Source organism: Bombina bombina, chromosome 3, assembly GCF_027579735.1.
Source record: "Bombina bombina isolate aBomBom1 chromosome 3, aBomBom1.pri, whole genome shotgun sequence".
Classification (NCBI taxonomy): Eukaryota; Metazoa; Chordata; class Amphibia; order Anura; family Bombinatoridae; genus Bombina; species Bombina bombina.
Window position 1 is genome coordinate 554,834,943 of NC_069501.1, and position 22,696 is coordinate 554,857,638.

At 40.8% G+C, this 22,696-nt stretch overlaps 1 protein-coding gene across 1 annotated transcript in view; it reads right to left on the bottom strand.

Annotated features, from left to right (window-relative positions):
• The window catches only part of HNRNPR (heterogeneous nuclear ribonucleoprotein R), a 175,570-nt gene that overhangs the window by 48,201 nt on the left and 104,673 nt on the right, over window positions 1-22,696 (bottom strand). Inside the window, exons 3-6 of the mRNA XM_053707075.1 lie at window positions 13,463-13,576; window positions 12,829-13,005; window positions 12,453-12,588; window positions 11,668-11,873 (exon numbers count right to left, since the gene is read on the bottom strand). Coding sequence (XP_053563050.1) covers window positions 11,668-11,873; window positions 12,453-12,588; window positions 12,829-13,005; window positions 13,463-13,576 — 633 coding nt within the window. The remainder of the gene's footprint in view (window positions 1-11,667; window positions 11,874-12,452; window positions 12,589-12,828; window positions 13,006-13,462; window positions 13,577-22,696) is intronic.

The window sequence follows — 22,696 nt, forward strand, 5'->3', positions numbered from 1 at the left end:
CAAGGATAACCCAAGTTGTTCACCAAAAATGGGCCGGCGTCTAAACTTACATTCTTGCTTTTCAAATTAACATACCAAGAGAATAAAGAAAATTTGATAATAGGAATAAATTAGAAAGTTGCTTAAAATTGCATGCTCTATCTGAATCACGAAAGAAAAAATTTGGGTTCTGTGTCCCTTTAAAGGCTAAACGTAGGTAACCTCAATGTTGATTTTTAAGACCTTGAAGGTCACTTCTTATCTGAATGCATTTGATAGTTTTTCACAGCTAGAAGGCATTAGTTCATGTGTGACAAATAGATAACATTGTGCTCACAACCATGGAGTTATTTAAGAGTCAGCACAGATTGGCTAAAATTCATGTCTGTCAAAAGACCTGAAATAAGGGGGCAATCTGTAGAGGCTTAGATATAAGGTAATCACATAGGTAAAAAGTAAATTTATGCTTACCTGATAAATGAATTTATTTTACGATATGACGAGTCCACGGATTTCATCCTTCCTTGTGGGATTTATCCTCCTGCTAACAGAAAGTGATAAAGAGCACCACAGCAGAGCTGTATATATAGCTCCTCCCTCCTCTCCACCCCCAGTCATTCAACCGAAGTTAGGAAGAGAAAGGAAAAGCTAAAGGTGCAGAGGTGACTGAAGTTTACAAAAAATAAATATATATTCTGTCTTAAAATAACAGGGTGGGCCAAGGACTCGTCATATCGTAAAAGAAATTAATCAGGTAAGCATAAATTAACTTTTCTTTTACAAAGATATGACGAGTCCACATATTTCATCCTTACTTGTGGGATACAATACCAAAGCTATAGGACACGGATGAAAGGGAGGGACAAGACAGGAACCTGAACAGAAGGCACCACTGCTTGAAGAACCTTTCTCCCAAAAACAGCCTCAGATGAAGCAAAAGTATCAAATTTGGAAAATTTGGAAAATTTGGAAAAAGTATGAAGAGACGACCAAGTCACAGCCTTGCAAATCTGTTCTACAGAAGCATTGTTTTTAAAAGCCCATGAGGAAGCCACAGCCCTAGTAGAACGAGCCGTAATTCTTTCAGGAGGCTGCTGTCCAGCAGTCTCATACACCAGACGGATGATACTCTTCAGCCAAAAAGAAAGAGGTAGCCGTAGCTTTCTGACCCCTACGCTTTCCAGAATAAACAATGAATAATGAAGATGATTGACGGAAATCCTTAGTCACCTGCAAGTAAAACTTCAAGGCACGGACCACGTCCAGGTTATGCAACTTACGCTCCTTCTTAGAAGAAGGATTAGGACATAAAGAAGGAACAACAATTTCCTGATTAATATTCTTATTTGAAACAACCTTAGAAAGGAACCCAGGTTTGGTATGTAAAACCACCTTATCAGAATGAAAGATAAGATATGGCGAGTCGCATAGTAGTGCTGAAAGCTTAGAAACTCTACGAGCAGAAGAAATAGCAACCAAAAATAAAACTTTCCAAGATAACAACTTAATATCTATGGAATGCATGGGTTCAAACGGAAACCCCTTGAAGAACACTAAGAACTAAATTCAAACTCCAAGGTGGAGCAAATTGGTCTAAATACAGGCTTAATTCTGGTTAGAGCCTGACAAAAAGACTGAACGTCTGAAACATCAGCCAAATGCTTGGGAAGCAAAATTGACAAGGCAGAAATCTGTCCCTTTAAAGAACTTGCTGATAACCCTTTCTCCAATCTTCCTTGGAGAAAAGACAGAATCCTAGGAATCCGAACCTTACTCCATGAGTAATCTTTGGATTCACACCAAAAAACATATTTACGCCATATCTTATGATAAATCTTTCTAGTGACAGGCTTACGTGCCTGAATCAAAGTATCAATGACCGCATCAGAGAAACCCCGCTTAGATAAAATCAAGCGTTCAATCTCCAAGCAGTCAGTTGCAGAGAAACTAGATTTGGATGATGGAAAGGACCTTGAATGAGAAGGTCCTGTCTCACTGGGAGTTTCCACGGAGGCAGAGAGGACATGTCCACAAGATCTGCATACCAAGTCCTGCGTGGCCACGCAAGCGCAATTAGAATTACTGAAGCTCTCTCCTGTTTGATCCGAGCAATCACCCGGGGAAGGAGAGGAAACGGTGGAAACACATAAGCCAGGTTGAACGTCCAAGGCACTGCCAAGACATCGATTAGTTCGGCCTGAGGATCTCTCGACCAGGAGCCGTATCTTGGGAGCTTGGCATTCTGTCGAGACGCCATTAGATCTATCCGGTTTGCCCCATTGAAGAATCAGAGAGGCAAATACCTCCGGATGGAGTTCCCACTCCCCGGGATGAAAAGCCTGACAGCTTAAATAATCCGCTTCCCAGTTGTCCACTCCTGGGATATAGATTGCTGACAGATAACAAGAGTGGGTCTCCGCCCATTGAATTATCTTAGATACTTCTGACATCGCTAAGGAACTCCTCGTTCCTCCCTGATGATTGATGTAAGCCACAGCCGTGATGTTGTCCGACTGGAACCTGATGAATTTGGCCGAAGCCAACTGAGGCCAGGCCTGAAGCGCACTGAATATTGATCTCAATTCCAGAATGTTAATTGGAAGAAGAGCCTCCAACTGAGTTCATACACCCTGAGCGCTCAGGGAAATCCAGACTGCACCCCAGCCTAGAAGACTGGCGTCCGTTGTCGCTATAACCCATGAGGGTCTGCGGAAACATGTCCCCTGGGACAGATGATCCAGCGACAACCACCAATGAAGAGAGTTTCTGGTCTCTTGATCCAGATTTATCATAGGAGACAAATTTGTATAGTCCCCATTCCACTGACCGAGCATGCACAGTTGCAGTGGTCTGAGATGAAACAGAGCAAATGGAATGATGTCCATTGCTGCCACCATCAATCCAATTACTTCCATACACTGGGCCACTGATGGCCGAAGATTGGACTGAAGGGTTCGAAAAGTATTTAGAATTTTTGACTTTCTGACCTCAGTCAGAAAAATCTTCATTGCTACAGAATCTATCAGTGTTCCCAGGAAGGGAACCCTTGTCTGAGGGATTAGCAAACTCTTTTCTAGATTCACTTTCCAACCGTGAGTTCTCAGAAAAGATAACACTATGTCTGTATGAGACTTTGTTAGATGATAAGTCAACGCCTGAATCAAAGATCTTGTCCAGATAAGGCGCCACTGCTATACCCCGTGGCCTGAGAACTGCCAGAAGGGACCATAAACCCTTTGTGAAGATTCTGGGTGCTGTGGCCAACCCGAAGGGAAGAACCAAAAACTGAAAAAGTTTGTTCAGAAAGGCAAACCTTAGGTATTGATGATGATCCCTGTGAATAGGTATATGAAGGTATGCATCCTTCAAGTCCACAGTAGTCATAAATTGACCCTCCTAGATCATTGGTAAAATTGTCCGGATAGTTTCCATCTTGAACGATGCAAGTCTGAGAAACTTGTTTAGACTCTTGAGATCTAAAATGGGTCTTAAAGTTCCCTCTTTTTTAGGAACCACAAAGAGATTTGAGTAAAACCCCTGCCCCTGTTCCCGTATTGGAACAGGACGAATTACTCCCATAGTAGAGAGGTCTTTTATACAATGCAAGAACGCCTCTCTTTTTATCTGGTCTACAGACAATCTTAAAAGAAGAAATCTCCCCCTTGGGAGAAATCCCTTGAATTCCAGTTGATATCCGTGGGTCACAATTTCCAGTGCCCAGGGGTCCTGAACATCTCTTGCCCAAGCCTGTGCAAAGAGAGACAGTCTGCCCCCTACTAGATCCGGTCCCGGATCGGGGGCCGCCCCTTCATGCTGTCTTGGAAGCAGCAGCAGGCTTTTTGGGTTGCTTACCCTTGTTCCAAGCCTGGTTGGGTTTCCAGACGGACTTGGCCTGAGCAAAATTCCCTTCCTGCTTTGTGGAGGAAGAGGAAGAAGAGGGTACTCCTTTAAAGTTCCTGAAAGGAACGAAAATTATTTTGTTTACCCCTCATCTTAACAGACTTATCCTGAGGTAGAGCGTGACCTTTACCTCCAGTAATGTCAGAAATGATTTCCTTCAGCTCAGGCCTGAAAAGGGTCTTACCCTTGAAAGGAAGAGCCAAGAGCTTTGACTTAGATGACACATCAGCATACCACGATTTTAACCATAACGCTCTTCGCGCTAAAATGGCAAATCCTGCATTTTTAGCCGCCAATTTAGCAATTTGAAAGGTGGCATCTGTGACAAAAGAATTAGCTAGCTTGAGAGCCTTAATTCTATCTAAAATATCCTCTAAGGGGGTCTCAATTTTAAGAGACTCTTCCAAGGCATCAAACCATTTTTTATCCATGGGGTCTTTGAAGGCACAACTGTCCTCAATAGGAATAGTTGTAGTTTAGCCAGGGTAGATATTGCTCCCTCCACCTTAGGGACAGTCTGCCAAGAGTCCCGAATGGTGTCTGAAATGGGATACGTTTTCTTAAAATTAGGGGGGGGGGGGGAGGAAACGGGATACTCGGTCTATCCCACTCCTTAATCTCCGAAATTCTTTTAGGAACCGGAAAAACATCAGTGTAAGTGGGTACTTCTAGATATTTGTCACTTTGCCTCTTCCTATTACTACGCAGGCAAAGAGAATGACTGGGGGTGGAGAGGAGGGAGGAGCTATATATACTCTGCTGTGGTGCTCTTTGCCACTTCCTGTTAGCAGGAGGATAAATCCCACAAGTAAGGATGAAATCCGTGGACTCGTCATATCTTTGTAAAAGAAAAGTGTATTAATATAACTGTGTTGTGTTAGTTATGCAAAACTGGGCAATGGTAAATAAAGGGATTATCTATCTTTTTAAACAACAACATTTTTGGTGTTTACTGTCCCTTTAACACGGTTAAACACAAAATCTCGTAAAAACGGCATTGTGCACTCCAAGTCCGCAGTATCTCTGGAGAGGAGTAAAGCTCAAATTTGCCAGTTACGTAAAGAAAAAGCTGGCTTATATAAATGAGAAAAGTGCATTTAAAAAATAAAAACAAAAAACAAATAGTTTATCACCAATGTGTGTGTTTAATTCCCATGCAACAGGTACTACATGCATAATTTTATATCACAAATTATTAACCCCTAGACACAATATGACATAAAATATGTCATGCAGTATGAAACCCATCGTGCTGCATAACGTATGTATAAGTCGCAGCTTCAGGAAGCTACAGCAATATTTCCTCATATGGATACTGAGCATAAGGGGACCCTACAGTGCAGAAAACATATAAAAACAGAATTTATGTTTACCTGATAAATTACTTTCTCCAACGGTGTGTCCGGTCCACGGCGTCATCCTTACTTGTGGGATATTCTCTTCCCCAACAGGAAATGGCAAAGAGCCCAGCAAAGCTGGTCACATGATCCCTCCTAGGCTCCGCCTACCCCAGTCATTCGACCGACGTTAAGGAGGAATATTTGCATAGGAGAAACCATATGATACCGTGGTGACTGTAGTTAAAGAAAATAAATTATCAGACCTGATTAAAAAACCAGGGCGGGCCGTGGACCGGACACACCGTTGGAGAAAGTAATTTATCAGGTAAACATAAATTCTGTTTTCTCCAACATAGGTGTGTCCGGTCCACGGCGTCATCCTTACTTGTGGGAACCAATACCAAAGCTTTAGGACACGGATGATGGGAGGGAGCAAATCAGGTCACCTAGATGGAAGGCACCACGGCTTGCAAAACCTTTCTCCCAAAAATAGCCTCAGAAGAAGCAAAAGTATCAAACTTGTAAAATTTGGTAAAAGTGTGCAGTGAAGACCAAGTCGCTGCCCTACATATCTGATCAACAGAAGCCTCGTTCTTGAAGGCCCATGTGGAAGCCACAGCCCTAGTGGAATGAGCTGTGATTCTTTCGGGAGGCTGCCGTCCGGCAGTCTCGTAAGCCAATCTGATGATGCTTTTAATCCAAAAAGAGAGAGAGGTAGAAGTTGCTTTTTGACCTCTCCTTTTACCGGAATAAACAACAAACAAGGAAGATGTTTGTCTAAAATCCTTTGTAGCATCTAAATAGAATTTTAGAGCGCGAACAACATCCAAATTGTGCAACAAACGTTCCTTCTTCGAAACTGGTTTCGGACACAGAGAAGGTACGATAATCTCCTGGTTAATGTTTTTGTTAGAAACAACTTTTGGAAGAAAACCAGGTTTAGTACGTAAAACCACCTTATCTGCATGGAACACCAGATAAGGAGGAGAACACTGCAGAGCAGATAATTCTGAAACTCTTCTAGCAGAAGAAATTGCAACCAAAAACAAAACTTTCCAAGATAATAACTTAATATCAACGGAATGTAAGGGTTCAAACGGAACCCCCTGAAGAACTGAAAGAACTAAGTTGAGACTCCAAGGAGGAGTCAAAGGTTTGTAAACAGGCTTGATTCTAACCAGAGCCTGAACAAAGGCTTGAACATCTGGCACAGCTGCCAGCTTTTTGTGAAGTAACACAGACAAGGCAGAAATCTGTCCCTTCAGGGAACTTGCAGATAATCCTTTTTCCAATCCTTCTTGAAGGAAGGATAGAATCTTAGGAATCTTAACCTTGTCCCAAGGGAATCCTTTAGATTCACACCAACAGATATATTTTTTCCAAATTTTGTGGTAAATCTTTCTAGTTACAGGCTTTCTGGCCTGAACAAGAGTATCGATAACAGAATCTGAGAACCCTCGCTTCGATAAGATCAAGCGTTCAATCTCCAAGCAGTCCGCTGGAGTGAGACCAGATTCGGATGTTCGAACGGACCTTGAACAAGAAGGTCTCGTCTCAAAGGTAGCTTCCATGGTGGAGCCGATGACATATTCACCAGATCTGCATACCAAGTCCTGCGTGGCCACACAGGAGCTATCAAGATCACCGACGCCCTTTCCTGATTGATCCTGGCTACCAGCCTGGGGATGAGAGGAAACGGCGGGAATACATAAGCTAGTTTGAAGGTCCAAGGTGCTACTAGTGCATCCACTAGAGCCGCCTTGGGATCCCTGGATCTGGACCCGTAGCAAGGAACTTTGAAGTTCTGACGAGAGGCCATCAGATCCATGTCTGGAATGCCCCACAGTTGAGTGACTTGGGCAAAGATTTCCGGATGGAGTTCCCACTCCCCCGGATGCAATGTCTGACGACTCAGAAAATCCGCTTCCCAATTTTCCACTCCTGGGATGTGGATAGCAGACAGGTGGCAGGAGTGAGACTCCGCCCATAGAATGATTTTGGTCACTTCTTCCATCGCCAGGGAACTCCTTGTTCCCCCCTGATGGTTGATGTACGCAACAGTTGTCATGTTGTCTGATTGAAACCGTATGAACTTGGCCCTCGCTAGCTGAGGCCAAGCCTTGAGAGCATTGAATATCGCTCTCAGTTCCAGAATATTTATCGGTAGAAGAGATTCTTCCCGAGACCAAAGACCCTGAGCTTTCAGGGATCCCCAGACCGCGCCCCAGCCCATCAGACTGGCGTCGGTCGTGACAATGACCCACTCTGGTCTGCGGAAGGTCATCCCTTGAGACAGGTTGTCCAGGGACAGCCACCAACGGAGTGAGTCTCTGGTCCTCTGATTTACTTGTATCCTCGGAGACAAGTTTGTATAGTCCCCATTCCACTGACTGAGCATGCACAGTTGTAATGGTCTTAGATGAATGCGCGCAAAAGGAACTATGTCCATTGCCGCTACCATCAAACCTATCACTTCCATGCACTGCGCTATGGAAGGAAGAGGAACGGAATGAAGTATCCGACAAGAGTCTAGAAGTTTTGTTTTTCTGGCCTCTGTCAGAAAAATCCTCATTTCTAAGGAGTCTATTATTGTCCCCAAGAAGGGAACCCTTGTTGATGGAGATAGAGAACTCTTTTCCACGTTCACTTTCCATCCGTGAGATCTGAGAAAGGCCAGGACGATGTCCGTGTGAGCCTTTGCTTGAGGAAGGGACGACGCTTGAATCAGAATGTCGTCCAAGTAAGGTACTACAGCAATGCCCCTTGGTCTTAGCACAGCTAGAAGGGACCCTAGTACCTTTGTGAAAATCCTTGGAGCAGTGGCTAATCCGAAAGGAAGCGCCACGAACTGGTAATGCTTGTCCAGGAATGCGAACCTTAGGAACCGATGATGTTCCTTGTGGATAGGAATATGTAGATACGCATCCTTTAAATCCACCGTGGTCATGAATTGACCTTCCTGGATGGAAGGAAGAATTGTTCGAATGGTTTCCATTTTGAACGATGGAACCTTGAGAAACTTGTTTAAGATCTTGAGATCTAAGATTGGTCTGAACGTTCCCTCTTTTTTGGGAACTATGAACAGATTGGAGTAGAACCCCGTCCCTTGTTCTCCTAATGGAACAGGATGAATCACTCCCATTTTTAACAGGTCTTCTACACAACGTAAGAATGCCTGTCTTTTTATGTGGTCTGAAGACAACTGAGACCTGTGGAACCTCCCCCTTGGGGGAAGCCCCTTGAATTCCAGAAGATAACCTTGGGAGAATATTTCTAGCGCCCAAGGATCCAGAACATCTCTTGCCCAAGCCCGAGCGAAGAGAGAGAGTCTGCCCCCCACCAGATCCGGTCCCGGATCGGGGGCCAACAGTTCATGCTGTCTTGGTAGCAGTGGCAGGTTTCTTGGCCTGCTTTCCCTTGTTCCAGCCTTGCATTGGTCTCCAAGCTGGCTTGGCTTGAGAAGTATTACCCTCTTGCTTAGAGGACGTAGCACTTTGGGCTGGTCCGTTTCTACGAAAGGGACGAAAATTAGGTTTATTTTTGGCCTTGAAAGGCCGATCCTGAGGAAGGGCGTGGCCCTTACCCCCAGTGATATCAGAGATAATCTCTTTCAAGTCAGGGCCAAACAGCGTTTTCCCCTTGAAAGGAATGTTAAGTAGCTTGTTCTTGGAAGACGCATCAGCTGACCAAGATTTCAACCAAAGCGCTCTGCGCGCCACAATAGCAAACCCAGAATTCTTAGCCGCTAACCTAGCCAATTGCAAAGTGGCGTCTAGGGTGAAAGAATTAGCCAATTTGAGAGCATTGATTCTGTCCATAATCTCCTCATAAGGAGGAGAATCACTATCGACCGCCTTTACCAGCTCATCAAACCAGAAACACGCGGCTGTAGCGACAGGGACAATGCATGAAATTGGTTGTAGGAGGTAACCCTGCTGAACAAACATCTTTTTAAGTAAACCTTCTAATTTTTTATCCATAGGATCTTTGAAAGCACAACTATCTTCTATGGGTATAGTGGTGCGTTTGTTTAAAGTGGAAACCGCTCCCTCGACCTTGGGGACTGTCTGCCATAAGTCCTTTCTGGGGTCGACCATAGGAAACAATTTTTTAAATATGGGGGGAGGGACGAAAGGAATATCGGGCCTTTCCCATTCTTTATTTACAATGTCCGCCACCCGCTTGGGTATAGGAAAAGCTTCTGGGAGCCCCGGGACCTCTAGGAACTTGTCCATTTTACATAGTTTCTCTGGGATGACCAACTTGTCACAATCATCCAGAGTGGATAATACCTCCTTAAGCAGGATGCGGAGATGTTCCAACTTAAATTTAAACGTAATCACATCAGGTTCAGCTTGTTGAGAAATGTTCCCTGAATCAGTAATTTCTCCCTCAGACAAAACCTCCCTGGCCCCATCAGACTGGTTTAGGGGCCCTTCAGAACCATTATTATCAGCGTCGTCATGCTCTTCAGTATCTAAAACAGAGCAGTCGCGCTTACGCTGATAAGTGTGCATTTTGGCTAAAATGTTTTTGACAGAATTATCCATTACAGCCGTTAATTGTTGCATAGTAAGGAGTATTGGCGCGCTAGATGTACTAGGGGCCTCCTGAGTGGGCAAGACTCGTGTAGACGAAGGAGGGAATGATGCAGTACCATGCTTACTCCCCTCACTTGAGGAATCATCTTGGGCATCATTGTCATTGTCACATAAATCACATTTATTTAAATGAGAAGGAACTCTGGCTTCCCCACATTCAGAACACAGTCTATCTGGTAGTTCAGACATGTTAAACAGGCATAAACTTGATAACAAAGTACAAAAAACGTTTTAAAATAAAACCGTTACTGTCACTTTAAATTTTAAACTGAACACACTATTACTGCAATTGCGAAAAAATATGAAGGAATTGTTCAAAATTCACCAAAATTTCACCACAGTGTCTTAAAGCCTTAAAAGTATTGCACACCAAATTTGGAAGCTTTAACCCTTAAAATAACGGAACCGGAGCCGTTTTTGACTTTAACCCCTTTACAGTCCCTGGTATCTGCTTTGCTGAGACCCAACCAAGCCCAAAGGGGAATACGATACCAAATGACGCCTTCAGAAAGTCTTTTCTATGTATCAGAGCTCCTCACACATGCGACTGCATGTCATGCCTCTCAAAAACAAGTGCGCAACACCGGCGCGAAAATGAGGCTCTGCCTATGATTTGGGAAAGCCCCTAAAGAGAAAGGTGTCTAAAAAAGTGCCTGCCGATATAATCTTATCAAAGTACCCAGATTAAATGATTCCTCAAGGCTAAATATGTGTTAATAATGAATCGATTTAGCCCAGAAAAAGTCTACAGTCTTAATAAGCCCTTGTGAAGCCCTTATTTACAATCTTAATAAACATGGCTTACCGGATCCCATAGGGAAAATGACAGCTTCCAGCATTACATCGTCTTGTTAGAATGTGTCATACCTCAAGCAGCAAGAGACTGCTCACTGTTCCCCCAACTGAAGTTAATTCCTCTCAACAGTCCTGTGTGGAACAGCCATGGATTTTAGTAACGGTTGCTAAAATCATTTTCCTCATACAAACAGAAATCTTCATCTCTTTTCTGTTTCTGAGTAAATAGTACATACCAGCACTATTTTAAAATAACAAACTCTTGATTGAATAATAAAAACTACAGTTAAACACTAAAAAACTCTAAGCCATCTCCGTGGAGATGTTGCCTGTACAACGGCAAAGAGAATGACTGGGGTAGGCGGAGCCTAGGAGGGATCATGTGACCAGCTTTGCTGGGCTCTTTGCCATTTCCTGTTGGGGAAGAGAATATCCCACAAGTAAGGATGACGCCGTGGACCGGACACACCTATGTTGGAGAAATAGCCCTAAAACTTAATACTGGCAGACTGTCTGCCAGTACCTAAGATGCTGGTGAGGAGTATGGGTGGGGGTAAAGAGCTGCTTGGGAGGGATCAGGGAGGTGGGAGGGTAATCCTTACACTAGAATACTATAACCCTTCCCAGTTAACTTATCAACCCCTTCACTGCCAAGAATTTAAGAAGTATGGTGTGCAGCTGCAATTAACGGTCTTCTAATTACCAAAAAGCAGTGGTAAAGCCACGTATGTATGCTATTTCTGAACAAAGGGGACCACAGAGAATCTTTTACATCCATTTGTGTTATAACTGCACAAGCGGTTTGTAAATAATTTCAGTGAGAAAAAAAAAAGCTTACTTATTGTATAATTGCATTTAGCGGCTAAACAGGGGCATGAAATATAGCAAAATGGGCCTAGCTGTACTGGTATTTTGGACAAGTTTTTCTATGAAATTCCTGGTAGCAAAGGGGTTAAATCATTGCACAAAATATTTCATGCAAATATTTGCCGTGTTTAAATACAGGCTATAAACCAACACACATGACCAAAGTCCCAAATGTCCTGAATTACCTTTGCCATGATTTCAGGATCTGGCTCCTCTACTGGATCTGCCCACTCCACCGTAACTACATTTCCCCAAACCTTCACTTTACCGCTCATCAGACGGCGGCGAGCCTGAGCTGCAGTTTTGTGATCCTCATACTCCAGGAAACAGAAGCCACGGTTCTTTTTCTTATCGTCGGGCTGGTGGTAAAGGATGACATCTACCAAGCCCTCTGGAAAAAGGAAGGGGAGTCGGAGGAGAGAAATAATTGTTTAGCTGCACACAGTAATAGGAATGTATAATATTACTCCCAGTTCAATGCCAGCTAGGATCCACCAATGTTTTACAGCACTACAGAGAATGTTTAAGTTATAAGATTTAGTTAACTTGTGATTTAGATTTCAAAACATATAGAAAGATCAGCTCAAAATTATGCACCCTGTAGGAATATGTAGGTTTTGGTCAAATCTAAGGCAATAAAGGTAAATTTTAACCAATACAGAACAAGGCTATTGACAATTTTATCCAATGCACAAATTGGCCCATAAAAAAAAAGCTTATATGCTTTCCCATTAAAAACTGCAAGTCTGTTCATTGTCTTCTGTAAAAATTAGACTCCCCCGCTCCAAATACACAGGCACTATAGTTAACAGCACTTAACTACATTAGCTACAACAGTACCACAGGTCCAAAAAATAACATAAGTTAGCTCTGCGGTAAAACATAATAGGAGTATAGCTAGACATCAAAAAGCATACTTAGCTAGTATAACACTCAAGAATACAACAATCACAAAATAAAGATACAGTACCTGTAACCTTACTGAACTCCTCCAGGATATTTTCCTTGGTTTTATTTTTGGGTATGGACCCAACAAACAACCTGTTGTTAGCTACAGAAATGCAGACTCCAATATGTTTGCCTGGGCGGATTTCATAGTTGTCACACTGAAATCAAGATGCATGATACTATGGGAGCCACTCAATAATAGGGTAAATGATTACTTTATAAATGGAATAAATTTAACAAAATTAGCTAATGTGCAACATTAACCAACAATAATGGCATAGAAAATTGCTGTAAAGAACTATGTGGAACCGTTAAACTTGTAAAGAGAAAGGAGAAAAAAAATAAAGTACGGAATCAGGAAATACATGTTCTTCTGTGTTTATGATAAATTAACTAACCAGTTTTACAGCTTCTTGTGCTGCCTCCTTGTTGCAGAATGTAATAAATGAATAGCCCCTATTTTGGCCAGAGAGAGGATCCATCATAAGACGGAGGTCCCATATAGGACCAGCTTTTTCAAAGAGTGGTACAAGCTCATCTTCATACAAGTCCCTTGGTATTTTACCAACAAAAACCTGTTAAAAAAGCAAAATAACTTAGCAGATCAACTACAATGATGTGGCCCACATCTATTTACACAAATTTTCTAGATTTCCTGACCTTGTTTCAAACCATGTACTCCCTTACCCAGGATTCTTCCCAGGATCTTTTTAGCAGGTGCACTACCTGGCTAATTTTACTGACCTCCCGGCTAAAATTTTAGCCAATATTAAATTAATATTAAAAATGTTAAATTTTTATTGCATCAAATTATCATTAAATACATTTATGTTAAATAATAAAAAAAATTGTGCTTTGGATATTAGAAAATTTTACAATGCTCCCACCTGGCTACTTCATAGTGCCACCCGGCAAGCTAAATTTTCTATGGAGAACACTGAAAGCAGTAGGGAGGCACTAACGGTTACTTGTGATATCTAATAAAAAAAATGCCCCAACATTGTGACATGTAATTAAATTGTTGATACTAACCTCGGTCCCAATCCCAGGCTGAGCACAGGCGGAGACAGATTCTGGAGGAGGTCCTCCATACTTCCTTTGTCCTGTGGTTACATCTAAAGTATATCCTGTCCTCTCCAGTAGTGCCTACAATAAGAAAATTGTCCAAAGTTTCAGAAGATGCATAATGCACAACAGAAATCTTACCCAGCTGCTCATCAAAATGACTAGAACAATGACGCATATTTGACAGCAAGAGGAACATAAAGATGCAATAAGTAAGGGCATTTTCTTATTGCAGCTTTGTGTCCTTTTAAAGAAGTTTGAACAAATGCAGAAAACATTACAGGGTCATTTAAAGGGACAGTAAATACCTATTTAGAAGATTTTTTTCAGTTTTGCCAAGTCTAAATGTCTTTAAAAAACAAATTGACATCTTGTTTGCTGCATTAGTTTTCAACAGCCAAACTGCTCCCACCACTTGCCTTATGTAGAGGAGCTAATCTGGGCTTGAGTCTGAAGACAAGGCTAGCCACGCTCATAATGTAAGTATAAAGTGCACAGCTTTGCAGTCACCTCTTAAAGCCACTCAGGGAATGCAGCAGGATTAGCCTTGAATAGCTAAGCACAGTGCATTTCAAGTTCTAAGAAATAGAAAATCTCGTTTAAGAGCTAATTTGCATGAAAAAGTGGAAAAATAAATAATAGAAGTATAATGCAAAGTTGTTTCATTATGCATAAGTAAACTCTAAACTAAGTACTTTCGGCCAGTACTTAAGATGGGGTGACCATTGGGGGTGGGTTAGGGAAGAGCTGTTTGAGAGGGACCAGGTAGGGATCAGGGGGTGGGAAGTGTCAGGTGGGAGGGTAATCTCTACACTAAAGCTAAAAATTAACCTTACAAGCTACCTGATTAACCCCTTCACGGTTGGGAATAATAAAATATAAAAGTGTGGTGTGCAGCTGCAATTAGCGGCCTTCTATCTACCAAAAAGCAATGCAAAGCCATATATGTCTGCTATTTCTGAACAAAGGGAATCCCAGAGAAGCTTTTACAACCATTTTTGCCATGATTGCACAAGCAGTATGTAAATAATTTCAGTGAGAAACCTAAAGTTTGTGAAAAAACAGAATTTATGTTTACCTGATAAATTTCTTTCTCCAACGGTGTGTCCGGTCCACGGCGTCATCCTTACTTGTGGGATATTCTCTTCCCCAACAGGAAATGGCAAAGAGCCCAGCAAAGCTGGTCACATGATCCCTCCTAGGCTCCGCCTACCCCAGTCATTCGACCGACGTTAAGGAGGAATATTTGCATAGGAGAAACCATATGGTACCGTGGTGACTGTAGTTAAAGAAAATAAATTATCAGACCTGATTAAAAAACCAGGGCGGGCCGTGGACCGGACACACCGTTGGAGAAAGAAATTTATCAGGTAAACATAAATTCTGTTTTCTCCAACATAGGTGTGTCCGGTCCACGGCGTCATCCTTACTTGTGGGAACCAATACCAAAGCTTTAGGACACGGATGAAGGGAGGGAGCAAATCAGGTCACCTAAATGGAAGGCACCACGGCTTGCAAAACCTTTCTCCCAAAAATAGCCTCAGAAGAAGCAAAAGTATCAAACTTGTAAAATTTGGTAAAAGTGTGCAGTGAAGACCAAGTCGCTGCCCTACATATCTGATCAACAGAAGCCTCGTTCTTGAAGGCCCATGTGGAAGCCACAGCCCTAGTGGAATGAGCTGTGATTCTTTCGGGAGGCTGCCGTCCGGCAGTCTCGTAAGCCAATCTGATGATGCTTTTAATCCAAAAAGAGAGAGAGGTAGAAGTTGCTTTTTGACCTCTCCTTTTACCTGAATAAACAACAAACAAGGAAGATGTTTGTCTAAAATCCTTTGTAGCATCTAAATAGAATTTTAGAGCGCGAACAACATCCAAATTGTGCAACAAACGTTCCTTCTTTGAAACTGGTTTCGGACACAGAGAAGGTACGATAATCTCCTGGTTAATGTTTTTGTTAGAAACAACTTTTGGAAGAAAACCAGGTTTAGTACGTAAAACCAAATTTTCACCACAGTGTCTTAAAGCCTTAAAAGTATTGCACACCAAATTTGGAAGCTTTAACCCTTAAAATAACGGAACCGGAGCCGTTTTAACACTTTAACCCCTTTACAGTCCCTGGTATCTGCTTTGCTGAGACCCAACCAAACCCAAAGGGGAATACGATACCAAATGACGCCTTCAGAAAGCCTTTTCTAAGTATCAGAGCTCCTCTCACATGCGACTGCATGCCATGCCTCTCAAAAACAAGTGCGCCACACCGGCGCGAAAATGAGGCTCTGCTTATGCTTTGGGAAAGCCCCAGAGAAATAAGGTGTCTAATACAGTGCCTGCCGATATTATAATATAAATATACCCAGATAAAATGATTCCTCAAGGCTAAATATGTTTTAAAAATGAATCGATTTAGCCCAGAAAAGTCTACCATCATTAATAAGCCCTTATGAAGCCCTTATTTACCATCGTAATAAACATGGCTTACCGGATCCCATAGGGAAAAATGACAGCTTCCAGCATTACATCGTCTTGTTAGAATGTGTCATACCTCAAGCAGTAAGAGACTGCACACTGTTCCCCCAACTGAAGTTAATTGCTCTCAACAGTCCTGTGTGGAACAGCCATGGATTTTAGTTACGGTGCTAAAATCATTTTCCTCATACAAACAGAAATCTTCATCTCTTTTCTGTTTCTGAGTAAATAGTACATACCAGCACTATTTTAAAATAACAAACTCTTGATTGAATAATAAAAACTACAGTTAAACACTAAAAAACTCTAAGCCATCTCCGTGGAGATGTTGCCTGTACAACGGCAAAGAGAATGACTGGGGTAGGCGGAGCCTAGGAGGGATCATGTGACCAGCTTTGCTGGGCTCTTTGCCATTTCCTGTTGGGGAAGAGAATATCCCACAAGTAAGGATGACGCCGTGGACCGGACACACCTATGTTGGAGAAATTTAACAATTTTTGTTATTTTATTGTATTTGGCAGTGAAATGGTGGCATTCAATGTACCAAAATGGGCCTAGATCAATACTCTGGGTTTACTACTATATATATATATATATATATATATATATATATATATATATATATATATATATATATATATATATATATATAGTTTAGATAGGTAAATTTAAAAAAAAAAAGAAAAAAAGGCGCTATTTCTGTTTAAATGTAGCGATGACAAAAATGCTCTGGTCTTTTGTGAAAATTTTAGTCTGAAATGCCCTGTCCTTAAGGGGTTAAGCACACAGGGCTATGCATGTTGCAGGGTCATAGGAACTGTGCCCAGTTCAGTCTGAGAGTGCAGCCCCCTTCTGTTTTGTACATGTCTAGGGTGATTACATAAGTCTGTGCACCCTTAACTTGTTCCCAGTTTGTTTGCTTGAGAGCTTGTATTGTATGGCTGCATTAGGGATGCAGGTTTTGGGACAGATCTTGGACGTGGTACCTGGGCTTGTCCCATATAGCCAAATGCGGTAACTAACTCTTCCAGTTTCGCTTTTAATCTAAGCTTAGTGCTTGCAAGTGAGTGCTAGACTTCCTCTGTGTGTTGTATTAATTTGTTTTGTAATTTTCCCTATGGGCCTTGCACCCAGTCTGAGGTTAACTGCCTAGGACTCTTGGAAAGGTACAGCTACCTGTGCATGTTACAGGGTCACAGAATGTGTACCCAGTCTAGTCTGAGAGTGCAGTCCCCTTCCGTGTTTTGTAATTATCTTGGAATCCAATACTTAAAGGGACACTCAAGAAAAAATAAACTTATGATTCAGATAGAGCATCCAGTTTTAAGACACTTTCCAATTTACTTCCATTATCACATTTGCACAATCTTGTTATATACACACTTTCAGGGGAACAAAATCTTACTGAGCATGTGCACAAGCTCACAGTGTATACGTATACTAATCTGTAATTGGCTGATGTCTGTCACATGATACAGGGGGGGATTGGGATAAAAAATAAATATGGCAAAAAAAAAATATCTATTGCTTATTTGAAATTCATAGTAAGTCTTAAAGCATTGTCTTTTTATTATGCACTTGCTAATTATGCAATTCTACTGCATTGAGTGGCCCTTTGACAGATGAGAGAATACCAAGCAGTAAGGACAATCAGGAATGGGAAAGAAATGCCCAGGATGTGTAAACTGCCCTTGGAGTTTGCACTGAGCCCAGGAGGAACCAGTAAAAAACTTGTAGATCTTAGATATACACTGTGTAATTAATCCAAGATGAAATAGTAGACTTTGCTGGTGCTTGGCCTTTCCTATTTCCAAAAGGAATAAATTTAGTCTTCTGAATTCTTTAGTCTTTTCAACATAATAATAAAAGACTGTTGTAGATCCAAGGTATAAAATGGTTTCCAATCTACTAGCTCTAAAGTTGAATAAAAAAAAATTAAACAAAAAGACAGTAGAACATGTTGGCAGGGATTCTGGAACCATTCTAAGGATAACTATCTTGATGAAAAAATAAAAATGATTCACTAACAAGGCGTGCAATTGCGTTACTCGTATTGCTGAGGTAACTGCTACCAGAAACAGTCTTCAAATATAAATACCACAATAATGCTCATTTCAAAGGTTCAAAAGGAGCAGTTTTCAAGCCATTTAATACAGGCGGTCCCACACAGGACAATAAATCTTGGCTATTATATAAATGTGTGCTAGGACTTGAAAGAACTGGACTACAGTGGTATGCTGAGCCCATCTGACTTCATATATTGCAGAAATTGCTGATACTTGCAGCATAATCATCACGCAGAAACTGAAATAACTAATAAATTCTGAATAACTGGAGGAGAAATGTTCAAGCTGCTAAACCTTGCAACTCAGCAGCCATGTCACTTAAAGGGACAGTCTACACCTTAGTCATCTTAAAGGGATATTTAACACCTGATGAAAATTGCTAAAACCTACTTTATCTTAATAATAAAATAATCAATGCTGTCTATTTTATCTGCTCCTCTTACCCCGAATTGTTGACGAAGATTGTTTTGAAGTACAGTGTTGATCCAGTGCTTGATTCTACTATGTAAGCTGTCATATTGTAACATATCTTACAGGGGCACAGCAGTCACATGCTCATGATGCAGTCACATGACACACAGCATATTATTTGTTACATATACTTAGAGAATCACATCTGTTTGCAGTGTGTGAGCTGCAGTGTCTGAAGATACATTTATACTGTGAGTGACAAATATTCGCTTTCCCCATCTATTTATATACACACACATTATGCAGCACAATTGAAATAAAATGCTTTATAACCACTGTTTATGTTTATAACGCCCCCCACAGTTTTACTCTTCAAACTGCCCATAAGTATTATGCTCTAAGCAAAAGCCGTTTGCAGTGCACGGCTTCAGGCACTATTGGAGGATGGGGGGGTACTAAAGGCACTACTAAGGTAAGGAAGCAGGGATGCCCTTTGATAAAGCCAAATGTGGCGAAACATGTCAGGGACGAGTTAATTCTTGTTGTTATAAGAATATTTTAACTTGCAGGGATAGATAGTGTTGATGCTAATATGAGCGATATCTGATTTAACTTAACATTAATATAAAGTGGATGGTCACATATACTCTGACCATATTTGATTTAATCTTAACGGTATTTGATCAATTTTAATGAAGTATGAATGCGGTACTTTAAAAACTTAATATGTATGAATGTGGTAGATCACAAACAATATAACTATATCCAACTTATCTTTAGTAGCACTTGACTAATTCAATAATAGTATAATGCGGACAGGTAAATATATTGTAACCATATAAGATCTATCGTTACAAGTGTTACTACTGAGCCGACAACAGCTATTGCTACTCGACAACTTACACTTTCCTTCTTTTGTAAATATACACAAACGCTAACGGCTACTAGTATTGGACAGTAGTTAACACATAGAACTAGACCGTGGTTCACTCCACCTATGATCCAGCATATATAGTCTACACCGGACATTAAATAGTTACCAGCTACAGCATCTCATTATAGCTGTCTGCTGAGCTAAAAGAGCAGGTATTTACTTTTAAATAACCTGAAGAATCCACGTTGTATACAACTTAAAATATGACATTATATAATCTATTGTTATAAGTAGCATTACTAAGCTGACATCAGCTACGATCATTTAAGAACTTGTATTTTTTCTCTTCCGTTATTCTAAATGCATACAAACACTGACAACTACTAACCAGGGGCAGTAATTGAACAACAGCAGACTTGACTTACGGTCTAACGTAAGTCCATACCGGACACTAATCAGTTATAAGCGATAGCGCTTCATTGCAGCTGTTGGCTGAGTTCATTGAGCAGATATTTATTTTAAAATAATCTGAAGAATCTACGCTATATACAGTTTATATGCACACCATATATATGTAATAAATTAACAATGAATCATAGCGATTTAGTATGCTGAGTCTGTTAAGCAGAAATATATAACACCCGAATATAACCACTCAAATGTGTTGATAATTAAATACTTGCCACATATACCTGAGTTACATGCAAGCCAGCAAGGGATTGGTTGCAGATGTATGATCTGACGGTGTTATACAAATAAATCACAAAAACTAAATTGTAACATACGAATATAAACTGTTCAACTCACACCTATACAAAATATTTGCATATTTACTAGTAAATGAGTTTTGGCTGCCTCAACTTATACCATATCGATTGTAACCTATTACTCAGAATTAGGATCAGCAATCAGATAGATACATTGTAACTAATGAAATAACGCAGATATTTTCTGCATTTAATCATCACTTGTGATCTATCTATAAATAGTTAACTGTAGCTTGTCCAATACTTACATATATTACTTTAAGAAGGGTTGGATATATATAATTTGATTGTGAGCAACACTCTGAACCCCATAAGTACCTAAAAGATACATATAACCGCTACTTTGAAAGTGTATTAAGTCCTATAAATACTTGAATCATAAAATCCTCAATAAATTTTGATTGGATGTCTTTCCTCTCTCTTCAGTTAGAGACTAAATTGAATATATCTGATACTATAATAAAACTCAGTCAAGACAAAGGAAAGAATATATTGCAATATTACAACTAATGATAGCACGTTAGATATGAACCACACGATAACAGCGTAAGCTGATTATGATTATATCTTCTCACATTTATATACGCTGAATATCTAGTCAGCAATAATTACGTGCTATTAACTCTCTATTACTAGAGCTATATTCCCTGATAAGAGACTAGAGCTTATTGGTAATCTTATATAGAGATAAACTCACGCCTAACCTACCTTTAACTAGAGACCCCCTTATCAACAAATGTGTATATAGTAATTCCACTGATGAAACAATTTTTTTCAATATGTACTAACTATGGATTAACAACGACATCCTAGGTTGGAGCCTATGATGATCATTGTTACTGAAAGTGAATTTATTAATATATTTACGTGATACATCAACACTGCTATTCCCTTGTGTTTTTAAGCTTTTCTTTTCATGTGTATGTAAAACATCTTATTTTAATAGTTTCTAATAAAGATTTATTTTTAATTGTAAAACCCTCCCCCTTCCCTTACCTTTTCCTACCTTAATCTATCCAGCTAGGCCCCTTAGGAATGTGTGTGCTAAACATATGTACACTTGTGTCAGTCTAAGACTGACTCATCTTCTGTTCACTATTGGAGGATGACCTATCCATCATTTCTGAAGTCAGAAATGGCTTGCAACGACCAGAAGAAGCTGGAGCTGCTGTCAAGATTAAAAGGTAAGTTTTTTTTCACAACAGAAGTGAAATGTAAATTTTGATGAATTAAAGTGCTCCTGTTTTTAATCAAATCTTTAAAAAATCGGGCACTTAAGCATCAAAATTTACATTCACTTTAACGATTGTGATGATCAGTCATGAGGTCTATTGCTCCATGCCCTTATGACCTGTATTAAAACTCTTAAGACACCACTCTGTTGATGGACCACCTTCCTGCTTAAAAGGTCTGCAACTGTATTCTGCGGTCCTGGTAGATGAGCTGCTGTAATATAGGATAGATGCTTTTGAGCCCACTTGAAAAACAGGTGACAATGCCTGCAGAACTGCCAAACTGAGTTCTCCCCTTGATATTTGATGTTGGAAACCTGTGGTCATGTTGTCTGAAAGAATCCTTACTGACTGATTCTGAAGGATTGGATGAAAAGTGTGTAAGGCTTGAGAGACTGCTTTTAATTCCAGAATGCTTGCTGTAAATCTGGATTAATCCCGACTCCAAACCCCCTTAACCCTTTGAGTGCTAATGACCGCTCTGAGCCATCACAGAGTTTCCCACTCTGGTGCTAATGACGGCTCAGAGCCGTCACTAGCACTCTCCCACCTTGAGGGAGATCTGGGGGCTCTCACCCGCTCCTACCCCGGCGATCGTGGCTCTAGAGTGATGGGCATCGCCGGGGCTTCCCGTTTTGTGTGGTGACATCACGCGCAATAACGTGATGACGTCAACGCGCAACTTTATTTACACTTAACAATGTTAAGTATAGGAGCAGGGGGCATCCTGCTTAGGTGAGCAGCGCTTTTGGTCCGTGGGATTCCCCCACTACACTGATGTGGAACAGCATATACCAGTGGGACTCGTTCGTTACCTCTGCCGGTCAGAGAGTTGGTGGTTGTTAGTGTGGTCGCAAGTAATACCTGGAGGATCGCATGTGTGATCAGTATCAGGGGCTCTGAGTGATATATGAACTGCCTTATATCCGCATTGGATTATATCAATTTGCAATATACTCGCCCCTGTTATGAACTTTTGTTTGTTACATCCCCCACACTTCCCCACCATTATGTGCTAGATATACTGGTTGCAGTCATTTGATCATCTACTATCATCATCATCAACTGTTTAACTGGTTCATCCATATATCTACATTATTGAAATCACATACTAATTGATTTTGTCATCATCATAACTCATCCATCTCTATACACTACATGGGTTTGCTGTTTTGTCATACTCTTTTCATCATTATACGGATGGAGTTTTCACCTTGAACATTCTGTTATTTCAATCTTTTGATGTTTTTGCCGGCTTAGGTTTAGCTCAGAGCTGCAAGTGGGGCCCATGTGAATTGTCTGCCCCTTGTGTGTGTTAGTTTGTTTCCTGTATTTTGCTTTTGCATTTCTTATTTCATGTTTTACAGAAACATTTACTATTTGAT